The sequence below is a fragment of the Podarcis melisellensis genome (genome assembly GCF_964234715.1).
Source record: "Podarcis melisellensis genome assembly, chromosome: 18".
NCBI classification, from domain to species: Eukaryota; Metazoa; Chordata; class Lepidosauria; order Squamata; family Lacertidae; genus Podarcis; species Podarcis melisellensis.
Genome location: NC_138536.1, coordinates 4,691,520 through 4,708,941, shown reverse-complemented (window position 1 = coordinate 4,708,941; position 17,422 = coordinate 4,691,520). Strand labels below are relative to the sequence as shown.

General features: G+C 48.2%; 1 protein-coding gene across 2 annotated transcripts in view; it reads right to left on the bottom strand.

Moving 5' to 3' along the window:
- The window catches only part of LOC309360719 (interleukin-6 receptor subunit beta-like), a 33,768-nt gene that overhangs the window by 5,440 nt on the left and 10,906 nt on the right, over positions 1-17,422 (bottom strand). For both annotated transcript variants that reach the window (XM_081895503.1, XM_081895504.1), the window contains exons 4-12: positions 14,019-14,173; positions 11,685-11,868; positions 9,347-9,429; positions 7,666-7,885; positions 6,510-6,695; positions 6,264-6,365; positions 5,368-5,514; positions 3,512-3,655; positions 1,398-1,494 (exon numbers count right to left, since the gene is read on the bottom strand). In XM_081895503.1, coding sequence (XP_081751629.1) covers positions 1,398-1,494; positions 3,512-3,655; positions 5,368-5,514; positions 6,264-6,365; positions 6,510-6,695; positions 7,666-7,885; positions 9,347-9,429; positions 11,685-11,868; positions 14,019-14,173 — 1,318 coding nt within the window. The remainder of the gene's footprint in view (positions 1-1,397; positions 1,495-3,511; positions 3,656-5,367; positions 5,515-6,263; positions 6,366-6,509; positions 6,696-7,665; positions 7,886-9,346; positions 9,430-11,684; positions 11,869-14,018; positions 14,174-17,422) is intronic.

Sequence of the window (17,422 nt, the reverse complement as noted above, 5' to 3'; positions counted from 1 at the left end):
CGCTGGCTGGTGGTGATGGGAGTTGTAGTTTGAAACAGCCCTGGTGGCTAGAAGGTGGCGGGAGTTGTAGTTTGAGATGGCTACAATGGCTGGAGCCGATGGGAGCCGTAGTCTAGAATGGAGAGACTTCCCCACAGGCCGGTGTAGAAAGGGGCTCAGGTTCATAGCTGTCAACTTACAGATTTGAAAATAAGGGACCAGCAGCCAAAATAAGGGATCTTAGTCAACCAGTTTAAAGGGACCGGGTAATTTTGGAGAGCAGCGCCGGTTTTTAGCCCTTCGTTTCCAGAGGTTGCTGCTCAAGACACCAGCCGATGAAACACTGCAATTCAATAACTACAAGCAGCAACCACTTTTCGCGCAAAACGAAGTCCAAGCTACGAAGATGCTGCCGCAGTTCTGTATCTTTTCTCTCGTGCTCCATCTGCAGCTCTCAGTTCCATCAGGTGGGGTGGGAGGAAGGGGGGGAATAGCAGTGGCGTAGCAGGGGGGTGCAGGGGGGCCGGCCGCACTGGGCGCAACATCTGGGGTTTAGGGTTAGGGGGCGCAAATCCATGGGTTAGGGGGCGCAAATCCACGGGTTAGGGGGCGCAAATTACTTGCCTTGCCCCGGGTGCTGACAACCCACGCTACGCCACTGGGGAATAGTGCCCAAAGTAAACCCGCAGATCAGACCATCTATGCTAGTCTACCACTACAAATCAATGGGAGAAGCGCTTGTGGTCCTTCCCTTATAGCCCTTGGAACATCTGCCTGTGCCTCCGCCTCCTCCTCTCTCTGAACTGCTTTCTCTATGGTTGCCCTCGCTCTCCTCTCAAGGCTCCTCAGCAATTCATAGGCCATGCCAGGCTGCCCATCTCATCCGGGTCCTTCGGCGGCACAGCGGGAGCGGCGGTGACGGGCAGAGGGGAGGCCCCAGGCAGAGACGCTCAGTTTGGCGGCCGCAAGGAGGATGGTGGCGGAAGGGCCCGAGGCTTCCACCGGTCCCAGCGGGAAGGGGCTCCTGGGGGCCGAGGCTGGTGAGAGGAGGTTGGAGGGGGGCGGACTGGGCAGCCAAGCAACACAGCCGGAGCCTCCCTCCTCCCTGGCTGGCAGGGAGGGAGGGAGAGGAGCTGCTTCCTTTGAAACCCGGGAAATTTAAGGGACATCATCAATAAGGGACAACAGCGGGACACAGCGCTGGGATAAGGGACTGTCCCTCCAAATAAGGGACGCTTGACAGCTATGCACAGGGTGTTTTCTTGAGTCACGCAGTCCCAAGCGGCAAAATTATTCCTTGCAGCCCTCTCCGGAGGATGTTATTTTTAAAACAGAGAGAGAAGAAAAAGTTGGGAGCCCTAGCAAACGACGGGTTGGGCCTAGAGGGATGGGGAAGGCGATACTTTATGGACACGCACAATCGATGCTTCAATAGGCAGGCCAGGGATCCAGCAAGCAGGACGAAGAGGAACCCCACGCAAAGGACGGAGGAGAGAATTTCGGTTTCGCCGTAATCTACCGAGAAAGCAGAGAGAGAAAGAGGGAGCTTCAGATCTCGGAGACCGAGGCATTCAGCAAAGAGAAACTGTTAACGGGAAAAATCTGAGGGCTTCCTTGGACAAAAACAAAGACACCAAGCAGGATAACTTGGAGCAAAACAGCAGCCTGTAGGCTTGGCCTTTATTGATCTGTTGCAACAGGGTGCTCCCCTCACTTGCAGGAGAGAGGAAGGACCCAGAAAAATGGCATGCAAGGCCTTGTAAAGACTTTTGAAATTACCACCCTGTAGATCAAGACCACCCCCACAAACATCATGCATACATCACAGAAGGGGTGTAACCAAAACCACCCCTCAGATACATCACACCTACATCACAGAAAAGGCAGTCTAAAACAGAAATCTTAATGTTGTTTTTCTCCTGTTGTTGTTTATCTCCTGTCTGGCAGGTTACTTGATTGGATTGCCTGGGGAGCCTGGCCAGTCTTTTGTAATGATAAATACTTAGTTCCTGGGCCAGGTCACAGGCTCACACCCTATTCAAACACAGACATGCCCTTAAGACAGGATTTGTGAAGGAAAAGACAATGGGGAGGCTTTTCCACTTTGACCTTGCAGAGAAAACATTTGCTCAGTTTAGGAATCAAAATGGCTTCAGGTCGGTCTTCCTGTGCTGATCTATGTACGTGCGGTTATGAACATTGCCATATATCTAAGACCTCAAAATTCCTATCACAAAACCAACGCCACCCCCTCCTGCCATCCACAGGGATACAGCCACAACATTGTTCATTTCACAAAATTACAAGGGGGTTGGGAACCACTATGTAAAACCGTACATAAAAGTTTTCTGCTCCACTGCGCCATCTAGTGTTGCATGTTAGTAATGCATAAAAACACTGGGTTTTTTTTTTTTTTTACTAATGTAACTGAGTCCTTGGAGTGTATTTTTCAATGTAATAGAATTTGAAATATTTAACTCTTCCCCCCCACCTTAGTTTTTATTACTTTCGGTTTCCCCTTCTGTTGAAATGTATCAGAAACACAAATAAAACCAACAAGCAAATAAATTGACTGGTTCAGTGTTAGGGCAACTGGAGTGAGCAAGTAAATGGGCGTAAAACATGGGCTTGTATGAAAATACTGTAACCCCATGGCTGCCTCTTTTAGAGTAAACGAGTCAACAAGTAAACGAGTCGCTTGGATAGTTTTATGGATCAGTACAAAAAGTTGCTGGATCTCGAGCATGCCTGCTGCTTCTCCATATCTTATCTTGCCATATAATAAATTGTAAGGGTGTCATCACGCTACTCCAATGGTCTGGCAGCTTCCAGAATGCAGCTTCCTATGCCTGGTGGAAGAGGACCCTATTATCTCCCGATTGGACAACTAAAATGTGCTCTACGTGGGGCTACCTTTGAAGGTGACCCGGAAACTGCAATTAATCCAGAATACGGGAGCTAGACTGGGGACTGGGAGTGGCCGCCGGGACCACATAACACCGGTCCTGAGAGATCTGCATTGGCTCCCAGTACGTCTCCGAGCACAATTCAAAGTGCTGACCTTTAAAGCCCTAAACGGCCCAGTATATACTCCACCTCCATCGTTCTGCCCGGACACTGAGGTCCAGTGCTGAGGACCTTCTGGCGGTTCCCTCATTGCGAGAAGTGAGGTTACAGGGAACCAGACAGAGGGCCTTCTCGGTGGTGGCGCCCGCCCTGTGGAACGCCCTCCCTTCAGATGTAAAGGAAATAAGCAGCTATCTTCTTTTTAAAAGACACTGAAGGCAGCCTGTTTAGGGAAGTTTTTAATATTTAATGCTGTATTGTTTTTAACACTTGATTGGGAGCCGCCCAGAGTGGCTGGGGAAACCCAGCCAGATGGACGGGGTATAAATAATAAATTATTATTATTATTATTATTATTATTATTATTATTGGCGCAATCATGGGGCTGAATGGGAAAGGTGGCAGCACTTCGGACGCAGGGACGGAGCGAAAATGCAACCCAGGAAATCCCACCATGTTCCCTCACCGGAGTCCTTGGTATGGATGGTCAAAATGGTTCCGTTTGTGCTCCCTCCATCGTTGGCGACGGCGATGAAGACCGTCACGGCGGAGCTAGGAGCCAGGCCTTCAATGAGGTAGCCATGTACGGAGCTGTCCAGGACCACCGCCGCTGGAAAACAAGACAAAGGGGCTGCCCCTGAGGCAAGAAGGCGGCTACAAAATGGCTACCAGCTCTGCATCCACACTCAGAGGAGGTTGCGATGCTTTTGAAGACCAGTTGCAAGAAACAGCAATCAGAAGCTGCGCCACGGTTTCCGAACATTTCAGAAGTCAAACTGGAATGGATTAAGTTTGGCGCTTTTGTTTTTGCTATTTATTTTGCGTTTTTGTGGCTTTGTCGGCTCATTGGTTTTTGTGACTGTGTGGAACCCAGTTCAGCTACTGATGGATTGACTGCGTGACTGTGGAAATGGATAAAAGCCCCCCGTCCAAACAATGACTATCATCAGTGCAGGTAAGGGGAAAAAATAAATTTAATTTTTGTCATCTACAACACTGACTTATTTATTTTATAGTGCAGTACAGTCGTACCTCGGGTTAAGTACTTAATTCGTTCTGGAGGTCTGTTCTTAACCTGAAACTGTTCTTAACCTGAAGCACCACTTTAGCTAATGGGACCTCCTGCTGCTACCACGCGATTTCTGTTCTCATCCTGAAGTTCTTAACCCGAGGTAATATTTCTGGGTTAGGGGAGTCTGTAACCTGAAGCGTCTGTAACCTGAAGCGTATGTAACCTGAGGTACCACTGTACATTGATTGTTGCTTACATTTTATGGATCAGTGGTCTCGTTAGATAGTAAAATTAATGTCAAATTGCTGTTTTAGGGGTTGTTTTTAAAAGTCTGGGACGGATTGATCCATTTTGCATTGCTTTCTATGGGAAAGCGTGCCTTGGTTTTGGAACGCTTTGGTTTTGTTCTGCTTGTGCGTGGGGGGGGGGGTCAGCGTTAAAAATATACAACAAAGTTTCTCAAGGAGCTGAGATTTCTGCAGGGGCAACTTAGGCCCTCATCTAGCACCTGAGATCTTTGCGCGAGTTACTTCGACCCATTCAAACATGCCTTTCACATCCTTAAGGGAGGGGTCAGCAAATTTTTTCAGCAGGGGGCCGGTCCACCGTCCCTCAGACCTTGTGGGGGGCCAGACTATACAGTGGTACCTCAGGTTAAGTACTTAATTCGTTCCGGAGGTCCGTTCTTAACCTGAAACTGTTCTTAACTTGAAGCACCACCAGTGGCGTAGCGTGGGTTGTCAGCACCCAGGGCAAGGCAAGTAATTTGCGCCCCCTAACCCATGGATTTTAGCAGGGGGCAGAGAGCTGCGAGTGCAAGCGCGCCCCCCCAGATGTTGCGCCCGGTGCGGCCGGCCCCCCCTGCACCCCCCACGCTACGCCACTGAGCACCACTTTAGCTAATGGTGCCTCCTGCTGCTGCTGTGCCGCCGAAGCACAATTTCTGTTCTCATCCTGAAGCAAAGTTCTTAACCTGAAGCACTATTTCTGGGTTAACGGAGTCTGTAACCTGAGGGACCACTGTATTTTTTGGGGGGGAAATGAACGAATTCCTATGCCCCACAAATAACCCAGAGATGAATTTTAAATAAAAGGACACATTCTACTCATGTAAATATACGCTGATTCCCGGACCGTCCGCAGGCCGGATTGAGAAGGCGATTGGGCCGGATCCGGTCCCCGGGCCTTAGTTTGCCTACCCATGCCTTATGGTCTAGAAACTTGGTGTGTCTTTTAAAAAGCAACCACAGCCACATTTTTTGTGATGGGGGGCGTGTTCCCTGTCAGAACAGAACAAAGCACACTCTTACTTTGCTCGTCTTCCCCCTCTTTTTTGTAGAAGACGGTGTAGTTTCGTATCACCCCTCCGCATTCCTCCAAAGGGAGAATCTCCCACTGCAACTCGACCCGGGACTTCCAGACTCGGACGGGATATAGAGTCGGCGCACGGAGTGGAGCTGGAGAAAGAGGGAAGAAGGAGGGAAAGGGGGAAGAGGGCGAAACATGAGTATCCGTTTATAGACACACAAACTGAACTCTGCATCTACCGTATTTTTCGCCCCATAAGACGCACCTTGTTTTTAGAAGAGGAAAACAAGAAAAAAAATATTCTGAACAAAACAGTGGATGTATGACTTTTGTGGTTCATGCTGTGACCACAGACATGATATGTGATTTGGCGGTGAGTATTTCTCCTCAAGTATAGTAAAAGCTGTGGTTTTCCCAGCAGTGATGTATGGAAGTGAAAGCTGGACCATCAAGAAGGCCGATTGCCAAAGAATGGATGCTTTTGAATTCTGGCGCTGGAGGAGACTCTTGAGAGTCCCATGGACTGCAAGAAGATCCAACCTCTCCATTCTGAAGGAAATCAGCCCTGAGTGCTCACTGGAAGGACAGATCCTGAAGCTGAGGCTCCAAGACTTTGGCCACCTCAGGAGAAGAGAAGACTCCCTGGAAAAGACCCTGATGCTGGGAAAGATGGAGGGCGCAAGGAGAAGGGGACGACGGAGGACGAGATGGTGGGACAGTGTTCTTGAAGCTACCAGCATGAGTTTGACCAAACTGTGGGAGGCAGTGGAAGACAGGAGGGCCTGGCGTGCTCTGGTCCAGGGGGTCACGAAGAGGCGGACACGACTAAACGACTAAACAACAACAACAAATAAGTTTCGATGGGTGGAATAATGGAATACTTTCTGGTCCCACTTACCAATCTGTTTGGAGTAAGCACTGGTTGAACCCGAAGCCCAGATCTTACCGTCTATGAGGGCGAAAACTTTTAGTTCATAGAGCTTTCCTGGCACGATTGTTTCTGGAGACGAATAAAGAGATTCCATAAGAGAGAAATTAGCGCAAAACTGTTGGGTTTCCCTGCTCCCCCCATCACCAGAATTCTTCTGACGCAACCAAGAACCGCATTAGCTTCTTTTGCTGCTGCGTCACACGGTTGTCTCACCTGTAATGAGCGCATGGCCAACGCTCGCTGGCTGATAACTCCAGGATATATCTCTGCCCTCTTTCGCAGGTAGTTGACCCCATTCAAATATGTAGGCTGTGACTGGGTTGCTAGGGAGGGGCCAGCGTAAGAGGAGGCTGTGGTCTCCTGCTGGAGACACCAGGATGGGCAGCGGGGACAGGAGAGCTAGGAGCAAAAAAAAGAAGAGCGTCACGGAATGCTCACCAACACTCCAAAACGTCAGTTTGGTCAGAAGATCCAAAGTTTGGGAGCAACAGCTGAGAAGGCCTTCTCCCTCATTGCCCACCCCCAAGCGTGCCATGGAACAGAGCTTCCCCCCAAAAGTCTCAGGGCCTGTGCAGGTTTGTACAAGGTAAAGGACCCCTGGACGGTTAAGTCCAGTCAAGGGTGACTATGGGGTTGCGGCACTCATCTTGCTTTTGGGCCGAGGGAGCCAGCATTTGTCCGCAGACAGCTTTCCGGGTCGTGTGGCCGGCAGGACTAAACTGCTTCTGGCGCAACGGGACATGTGATGGAAACCAGAGTGCACGGAAACGCTGTTTAGCTTCCCACTGCAGTGGTACCTATTTATCTACTTGCACCGGCGTGCTTTCGAACTGCTAGGTTGGCAGGAGCTGGGAGAGAGCGACAGGAGGTCACTCCATTGTGGGGATTCGAACCGCCAACCTTCTGAACAGCAAGCCCAGGAGGATGGGTGGTTTAGACCACAGCGCCACCCACTTCCCTATGGGAGGATGCGGTCCTTCTGATAGCCTGGGCCTAAGGAATGTGTCCTTGAAGTCTTCTTGCTTGACCAAAGCTCTTGCTGTGCGAATGTGAGGAGAATCCAGCCTACTGAACAAAGATAAAAATGGCATTTCCTGCCCACCTAGCAGTTCGAAAGCACGTCAAAGTGCAAGTAGATAAATAGGTACCACTCTGGCGGGAAGGTAAATGGCGTTTCCGTGCGCTGCTCTGGTTCGCCAGAAGCGGCTTAGTCCTGCTGGCCACATGACCCGGAAGCTGTACGCCGGCTTCCTCGGCCAGTAAAGCGAGATGAGCGCCGCAACCCCAGAGTCGGCCACGACTGGACCTAATGGTCAGGGGTTTCTTTACCTAAAAATGGCATTTGCTGTTCCCCACCCTCCTACTTCACCTTCTTGACTGCCAGATGGCGGAACCACAAGTTTGGTCGGAGGAGACATGCCCACCATGTTGGTGGCCACCACAAGGAACGTAAATTCCTCTCCTGCCGGGAGGAGAAGGCTACACTGCAGGTCTGGAGTGAAGCATTGCAGCATCGCCGGCTCCTCTCTCTTTTGTGAGTGAAGGCTGTATCCCAGAATCTCGCCGTTTGCCTCCTTTGGGGTCAAGGGCTGAAAGGAGGAAGCAAAAGGAAATGTTTGCAACTGTTATAAGAAAAGAAACTGCTCCTTTTCCCCTTTTGTGGAATCCAAGAAAGACCTACATTGCCTCCCAGTTTGTTTCCAAGCACAATTCAATGTGTTGGTGCTGACCTTGAAAGCCATAAACGGCCCAGTATCCCTGAAGGAACGTCTCCACCCCCATCATTCTGCCCGGACACTAAGGTCCAGCACCGAAGGCCTTCTGGCAGTTCCCTCACTGCGAGAAGCCAAGTTACAGGGAACCAGGCACAGGGCCTTCTCGGTGGTGGCGCCCGCCCTGTGGAACACCCTCCCACCAGATGTCAAAGAGAACAACAACTACCAGACTTTTAAAAGACATCTGAAGGAAGCCCTGTTTAGGGAAGCTTTTATCGTTTGATGCATTACTGTATTTTAATATGTTGTTGGAAGCCACCCAGAGTGGCTGGGGAAGTCCAGCCAGATGGGCGGGGTATAAATAATAAATTATTATTATTATTATTGAGTCCTTATGTAGGTTCTCTATTGGTAGGAGAAAATAACAGAGGACAACCAGAGAATATTGAGAAGCAAAGCAGCTAGTAAGCCTGATCTTTATTAAACTGTTGCAACAGGGTCCCCTGCTCACCCCACGCAGGGAGGGAGGAGAGGAATCCAGAACATTGTTGTGCAAGCTCTTATATATACTTTTGAAACTGCCCACCCTGTAGCCCAAGACCACCACCCAAAACATCATGCATACATCACAGAAAGAAGTGGTCTCCAGCAGAAATTTGAGTGTGTTGCTTCCCTCCTGTCTGCCAGGATACCTGATACTTTAATGCCTTATCTGATTGCCTTTTCTGGGTAGCCGGGCCATTCCGTTTACCTTCCCGTCGCAGCAGTACCTATTTATCTACTTGCCCTGGTGTGCTTTCGAACTGCTAGGCGCTGTGGGTTAAACCACAGAGCCTAGGACTTGCCGATCAGAAGGTCAGCGGTTTGAATCCCCACAATGACGGGGTGAGCTCCCATTGCTCGGTCCCTGCTCCTGCCCACCTAGCAGTTCGAAAGCACGTCAAAAGTGCAAGTAGATAAATAGGTACCACTCTGGCGGGAAGGTAAATGGCGTTTCCGTGCGCTGCTCTGGTTCGCCAGAAGCGGCTTAGTCCTGCTGGCCACATGACCCGGAAGCTGTATGCCGGCTCCCTCGGCCAGTAAAGCGAGATGAGCTCCGCAACCCTAGAGTCGGCCACGACTGGACCTTATGGTCAGGGGTCCCTTTACCTTTACTTTACATCATATACACCAAATGCGGCCCTTCGGGACCTCAAGACGCTGACTTTGTGTGGTGAATCTTTCACCCGTCTAGCAACAGGCTTGCGCTCAGACAATGAATTTGGCACCGTGCCGCCTGCACATTCCAGGACCCTTTTACTCCACGGTGTCGGTGCATTGGGCATCGCTCCCTACCTTCCACATGAGGACAACCATTCTGTTTCCATAGCCATCGGCGTGTCCTAATTTTCTCCAAAGAGCTGGCCCTGTCGACGGAACTGCAGCAGAAACAAAACGCCGAGATTCAGTACAGGCCTAGGACCCTCGTACCTACGGGACCACCTCTCCTGGTATGTCCCACGGAGGACCTTACGGTCTTCAAACAAAAACATCTTGGAGGTCCCAGGCCACAGGGAGGTTAGGCTGGCCTCGACCAGAGCCAGGGCCTTTTCGGCTGTGGCCCCGATCTGGTGGAATGCTTTGCCACAAGAGACTAAGACCCTGCAGGACTTGACATCTTTCCGCAGGGCCTGCAAGACAGAGCTGTTCCACCAGGCCTTTGGCCAGGGCACAGCCTGACTCCCTCCTTTGGCAATCTTCACAGAACTCTAGCCCAATGGTAGCCATTAATTTGATTTGAACTGATTTTATAATGAATTGATTTTAGAATGCTGTATTATTTTACTGTTGTGAGCCGCTCTGAGCCCGGCTTCGGCTGGGGAGGGCGGGATATACCGAATTTTTGGCTCTATAAGACGCACCAGACCACAAGACGCATCTAGTTTTTGGAGGAGGAAAACAATAAAAATAATATTCTGAATCTCAGAAGCCAGAACAACAAGAGAGATCGTTGCGCAGTGAAAGCAGCAATCCCTCTGGCTGTTCTGGCTTCTGGGATAGCTGCGCAGCCTGCATTCGCTCCATAAGACGCACACACATTTCCCCTTACCTTTTAGGAGGGAAAAAGTGTGTCTTATAGAGCAAAAAATACAGTAATGAATTGATTTCAGAATGCTGTATTATTTTACTGTTGTTAGCCACTCTGAGCCCAGCTTCGGCTGGGGAGGGCGGGATATAAATAAAATTTTATTATTATTAGATCAGAGAAAACACTTTATTCACCCAGTGTAAACTACAGAATTCTCTCCACCGCCACCCCTGGGAGGCCGTAAATTTGGCCACCAAACTGGGATGACTTTGAAAGAAGATTAGACAAATTCACGGAGGAAAAGGCCAGAGGCTATGTCTCCCAAGTTGGACTCAACAGTTCTTCCTTATACCAGTCACTGGGAGCCGCAGGATGGGAGAGCTGTGTTCGAATCCTGCAGGAGGCAGAAAGAGATACACGACATTATGAAATTAGAGCAGGCACAGGCAAACTCGGCCCTCCAGATGTTTTGGGACTACAGCTCCCATCCTCCCTAGCTAACAGGGCCAGTGGTCAGGGATGATGGGAGTTGTAGTCCCAAAACATCTGGAGGGCCGAGTTTGCCTATGCCTGAATTAGAGGCACAATTGGCCCTCCCATTCTTGCGAGAATCTGAGAGCCCGTGTCGTAGATTCATAGAATTGTAGATGTCAGGGAACTGCCATCGGCTCAGGGGCGAGAGGGGAAAAGCCAAATGGATTACAGAGAGCCCCCAAAGATCGTGGGAAGCAGCTCCTCCTCAGCGGAGGAGAGTAATCACGCCTCCAGTGGAGAGGAGCTTCAGGGCTCGGAGGAGACGAGGCAGTGCCAGGATACTGGCCTGGGCAAAGTGGGGAGGAGAGAGGTACTCCGTTGCCCATGCCCTCCCTGCGCAGTAGGCTTCCGCCCCGAGAGGGGAGGCACAGACTGGGCGTCAAGAAACTACTCTGCTGGGGAAGGTTTAAGGACCGCCCACTCACGGATTCTGCCAGTGAATGAGCCAACTACGGGAGAGTGGCGCTAAAGTTTATTTTGGCATCAAAAACAAGGCTTCACAGCTGAGCAGGGAGGCATTAAAGCCCTAAACGGCCTCGGTCCTGTATCCCTGAAGGAGCGTCTCCACCCCCATCGTTCAGCCCGGACACTGAGATCCAGCGCCGAGGGCCTTCTGGCGGTTCCCTCATTGCGAGAAGTGAGGTTACAGGGAACCAGGCAGAGGGCCTTCTCGGTAGTGGCACCCGCCCTGTGGAACACCCTCTCTTCAGATGTGAAGGAACTAAGCAGTTATCTTCTCTTTAAAAGACATCTGAAGGCAGCCCTGTTCAGGGAAGTTTTTAATATTTAAGGTTGTATTGTTTTTAACACTTGATTGGCAGCCGCCCAGCGTGGCTGGGGGAACTCAGCCAGATGGGCGGGGTATAAATAATAAATTATTAATAATAATAAATTATTATTATTATTATTATTATTATTATTATTATTATTATTATTATTTGCCTACTTGCTCTTGAGCAACCCCTTAACCCCTTGGAACCTTAACAGTAGAGCTGGGAGGGTATCCCAGGGCCATTCAGACCAACCCCCTGCGATGCAGCGTCGCCTCTAAGCATAGCAGAGATACCTTACCTTCGGGCAGGGTCCTCACAAATCTCTCACGGCTCCAGTCACTCCAGAACGGACGCCCGCCGCTGATGGTGAAGGAAACTTCATGGAGATATTTTGCCCTCACTCGGACAGAGTAGTTGGTGAAGGGGGCGACGTGGCAGATGTTTGCGAAGCCAGGGGCATTTTCAGACAATGTAAAATTGACCTTTGCGGGAGGAGAAATATTGGGGAGTGGGGAGCACGCTTTAGTACTTGGTTTGTTTTTAAAGCTGAGCTGCCACTGCAAATTGAGGCGGATGAAAAATCGTATTTTTTGCTCTCTAAGACTCACTTTTCCCCTCCTAAAAAGTAAGGGGAAATGTGTGTGCGTCTTATGGAGCGAATGCAGGCTGCGCAGCTATCCCAGAAGCCAGAACAGCAAGAGGGATTGCTGCTTTCGCTGCCCAGTGATCCCCCTTCCTGTTCTGGCTTCTGAGATTCAGAATATTTTTTTCTTGTTTTCCTCCTCCAAAAACTAGGTGCATCTTGTGGTCTGGTGTGTCTTATAGAGCGAAAAATACGGTACTCTTATTCGGTTGGTAAGTAAAGGCAGATCTACCTGATTTGCCAAATCACAGCCATCCTTTGAAATTGGTACATGTCTGGATTTTGCAACGAGGCCCTCCAACAAAGTAATGCGTACAAAAAAAAGCACTTGATAAGGTAAAGTGTGCCCATAAATGCATGCATTCATGAAAACGGCATGCAAAATGCATTATATTATGTGAAATTGCGTAGCCAAAATGTGAATATTAGGGCGAACGGCTTCCAAAGATTTGTCAGGAGAAATTAGCACTACAGTGCTGATGAGGTTTAATGAGGACTTTAAAAAAAGAAGAAAAGCTGGAATTTAAGACTCGGGACTGGTGTTATATGGTCTTGGTGGCCACTCCCAGCCCCCAGTCTAGCTGCCGCATTCTGGATTAGTTGCAGTTACCAGGTCACCTTCAAAGGGAGCCCCACGTAGAGCGCATGGCAGTAGTCCAAGCGGGAGATAACTAGAACATGCACCCTAACACCCATTTCCATGCCTTTCTGAAGGCAGCCCTGTTTAGGGAAGTTTTTAATATTTGATGTTTTATTCTGTTTTTAATCTTGTTGGGAGCTGCCCAGTGTGGCTGGGGAAGCCCAGCTGGATGGACGGCATATAAATAATAAATTATTATTATTATTACCTTCCTCTAATCTTTCTCAGGATGTGTATACACCATTCATTTAAAGTACATTCACTGCCCTGGGAACCGTACCTTGCCCCTCATAGAGCTACGATTCCCCAGAACCCTCAATAAACTGCAGTTCTCAGGATTCTTAGAGGGCCGTGTGATTTGACTTTGCATGGGATATAGTCAGATTTGCGATACGATACGATAATCTTTATTGTCATTGTCCCATACAGATCAACGAAATTGAAAATCTATGTCAGACATTCAGAAACCAACCAGCCTGCTATCCCAGCTATCCCAGCCTAGTGAGCCCCCTTAAAACTCTGATACCCCATAATTAAATATACTCCCATAGAGACTACCTTAAAAAGGTAAAGGGACCCCTGACCATTAGGTCCAGTCGTGACCGACTCTGGGGTTGTGGCGCTTATCTCGCTTTATTGGCCGAGGGAGCCGGCGTACAGCTTCTGGGTCATGTGGCCAGCAGGACTAAGCCGCTTCTGGCGAACCAGAGCAGCGCACGGAAACGCCGTTTACTTTCCCGCCGGAGTGGTACCTATTTATCTACTTGCACTTTGATGTGCTTTCGAACTGCTAGGTTGGCAGGAGCAGGGACCGAGCAACAGGAGCTCACCCTGTTGCGGGGATTCGAACCGCTGACCTTCTGATCGGCAAGTCCTGGGCTCAGTGGTTTAACCCACAGCGCCACCTGTGTCCCTTACCCTGCGTTTAAAACCAAATCGCATTTGGATAGAAACTGTTTCTCAGGCGGCTAGTCCTAGTCTTTATAACCCTGTACCTTCTTCCAGAAGGCAGAAGCTGAAAGAGATCATTTCTGGGGTGCGCACTATCCTGCACTATTTCTGCAGCTTTCTTATGGCACCTGGAAACGTAGATTTGATCCAAGGTGGGAAGAGTGCACCCAATTATTCTCTCCGCAGTCTGGACAGCATTGTTTCCCCCCCTGGCTGTGCAGCTCCCAAACCACACGGACAGACCATAAGTTAATACACTCTCAACAGTACAATTTGCAAGCCCCCTTGGGGCAGGGACCTGTCTTTCAATCAAACGTCAAGGCACAGAGCGCTACACAAATACGTAGCAACAGATCTGCGCCACAGAAGCCATGGGGCAGGGGATCCTGTTTGCTCACCTGCTTCCAAGTCGTCTCTGCCACATCGCGGAACTGGATCTCGTACTCTGTCTCTAACACAGACAGCACCTCATCGCCGGGGATGTTCCATTCTAGGTAGAAGCACCGCGACTTGTTTGCTTCGGCGATGCTAACCTCAGGTGCGCTCAGTTTCACTAGATGTGGGATGGGAAGAGAAAGTTGTGCAATAATGATAATACAGTGGTCCCTCGGTTCCCAAACTTAATCCTTTCCGGAAGTCTGTTCCAAAACCAAAGCGTTCTAAAACCAAGGCACCCTTACCCATTGAAAGCAATGCAAAATGGATTAATCCGTTCCAGACTTTTAAAAACAACCCCTAAAACAGCAATTTACCAGTAACATGAAATTTACTATCTAACAAGACCACTGAGCCATAAAATGAAAGCAATGAACAATGTACTGTACTATAAAATAAATAAGACAGTATTGATAAAATAAAATCTATTTATCTAGAATCATAGAATCATAGAGTTGGAAGAGACCACAAGCGCCATCGAGTCCAACCCCCTGCCAAGCAGGAAACACCATCAGAGCACTCCTGACATATGGTTGTCAAGCCTCTGCTTAAAGACCTCCAAAGAAGGAGACTCCACCACACTCCTTGGCAGCAAATTCCACTGTCAAAGAGCTCTTACTGTCAGGAAGTTCTTCCTAATGTTTCGGTGGAATCTTCTTTCTGGTAGTTTGGATCCATTGCTCCGTGTCTGCTTCTCTGGAGCAGCAGAAAACAACCTTTCTCCCTCCTCTATGTGACATCCTTTTATATATTTGAACATGGCTATCATATCACCCCTTAACCTCCTCTTCTCCAGGCTAAACATGCCCAGCTCCCTTAGCCGTTCCTCATAAGGCATCGTTTCCAGGCCTTTGACCATTTTGGTTGCCCTCCTCTGGACACGTTCCAGTTTGTCAGTGTCCTTCTTGAACTGTGGTGCCCAGAACTGGACACAGTACTCCAGGTGAGGTCTGACCAGAGCAGAATACAGTGGCACTATTACTTCCCTTGATCTAGATGCTATACTCCTATTGATGCAGCCCAGAATTGCATTGGCTTTTTTAGCTGCCGCGTCACACTGTTGGCTCATGTCAAGTTTGTGGTCAACCAAGACTCCTAGATCCTTATCTAGATATCTCTCTCTTATCTGCACTGATGATAGTCATTGTTTGAATGGGGGGCTTTTATCTATTTCTGCAGTCACACAATCAATCAATCAATCAATCAATCAATCAATCAGTAGCTGAACTGGGTTCCACACAGTCACAAAAACAAGTCACAAAAACGAAGTCACATGCCACAGTTACAAGTTAGTCCCATAAAATGAAGAACAAGTCACAGTAAAAAAAAAACGGAAAAGCCACACGAACAAAAACACACAAAAATAGCGAAAACAAAAGCTCCAAAAATCACCTCTGTGTTGTGTGGGTGCTCAGAACTCAAAAGCTGACAGACTCAACAGGAACCCTCTGATTAGCAGCGGGTGACTCAATTTACAAATGGAACACACTCAACAGGAAGTGGAACATGTTCTGCTTCCAAGGCAAAGTTCACAAACCGGAACACCTACATCCAGGTTTGAAGTGTTCTATTTACACGTTGTTCATAAACTAAGCTGATCTACCTAATTTGCCAAATGACAGCCATCCTTTGAAATTGGTACATGTCTGAATTTTGCAATGCGGCCCTCCAACAAAGTAATGCGTACAGACAAAAAAAGCACTTGATAAGGTAATGTGTCCCTATCAATGCATGCATTCATGAAAATGGCATGCAAAATGCATTATATTATGTGAAATTGCATAGCCAAAACGTGAATATTAGGGCAAATAGTTCCCAGAGATTTGTCAGGAGAAATTAGCACGGCCTAGGACCCTCATACCTACGGGACCGCCTCTCCCGGTATGCCCCACGGAGAGCCTCAAAGTCCATAAATAGCAACACCCTAGTGGTCCCTGGCCCTAAGGAAGTTAGATTAGCTTCAACCAGAGCCAGGGCCTTTTCAACTCTGGCCCCGACTTGGTGGAACGCTCTGTCTCATGAGACCAGGGCCCTGCAGTATCTGATTTCTTTCCGCAGGGCCTGTAAGACAGAGTTGTTCCATCTAGCCTTTGGCTTGGAGCCAATTTGATTCCCTCCCCCTCTTTCTTTTTCCTTTGTCCTTTCTCCTGTGATGAGGCTGCATTTTAATAATATTTTAATGTTTCAATATTTTAATTGTTGTATTTTAATCTTGTTTTTAAGTTATATTCATTCAACTTGTTTTTATTATTGCTTGTTAGCCACCCTGAGCCTGGCTTTGGCTGGGGAGGGCGGGGTATAAATAATAATAATAATAATAATAATAATAATAATAATAATAATAATAATAAAAACAATGCTGATGAGGGTTTGTGAGGACTTAAAATAAATCAATCAAATGGACTGGAACTTAAGACTATAAACTTTAGAAACTGACCCACCTCCTTCCACTCTGATTTTCTCCAGTCAGCAGGAAAGGCGAGAAGACAAGTCTTCTCTTTTTTTAAAATAAATAATTTTTATTCATTTTCCAAACAAATTTTAAACAATCAACAAATTATTTTGCACTCATTCTTCAATTTTTGACTTTCCTCAGTTTCTCTGTCAATCTTTCGTAAAAATTTCTATTTATTGACGCATTTCTAAACATGTTATTGCCCTTCCCAACTCCTTTTCCTCTTACTCTCTTTTTTGCAATATTTCTTACTATCTCACAGAGTCTCTTCAAAACCAACAAGCGTTGTCTGTACATCACATATATTTTTCAGATATTCTGTAAATTTCCCCCAGTCCTCGATAAACTTTTGGTCTTTCTGATATTGAATCTTCCCAGTCAATTTGTCCAATTCTGCATATTCAGTCAATTTCCTTCTCCATTCTTCCACTGTTGGAATTTCTTCCTGTTTCCATCTTTGGGCCAGAAGTATCCTTGCGGCAGTCACTGCATATTGAAACAGTTTACAGTCTCTCTTATTAATTTCGTTTCCTACCATTCCTAATAGAAAGGCCTCTGGTTTTTTAACAAGTCTTCTCAGTGGCTAAAAAGCTCCCCTTTCATGCCGATTGGGTGGCTCTCAGGCAATGGAGGCAGATTCCCTGCTAGAACCCGGTTGCAGAATTAGCAAAGGGGTCTTTCACGCCCTGCCCTGTAACCCTGAACAGCCAGTGGACCAAAGGAGAGGGATCCACTTGTTTTGCCATCTAGCCAACTTGTTCTGCTCAAAGCATCAGGGTGTACTGGTCAAGCAATGACTGGGCAGATCCAGGTTCGAATTCCCTACACAACCATGAAGCTCAGTGGGTAATGGAAGACACCGGGGACACACCCTTTCTCTCTTTTTCAGCCTAGCCTACCTCGCAGTGAAGG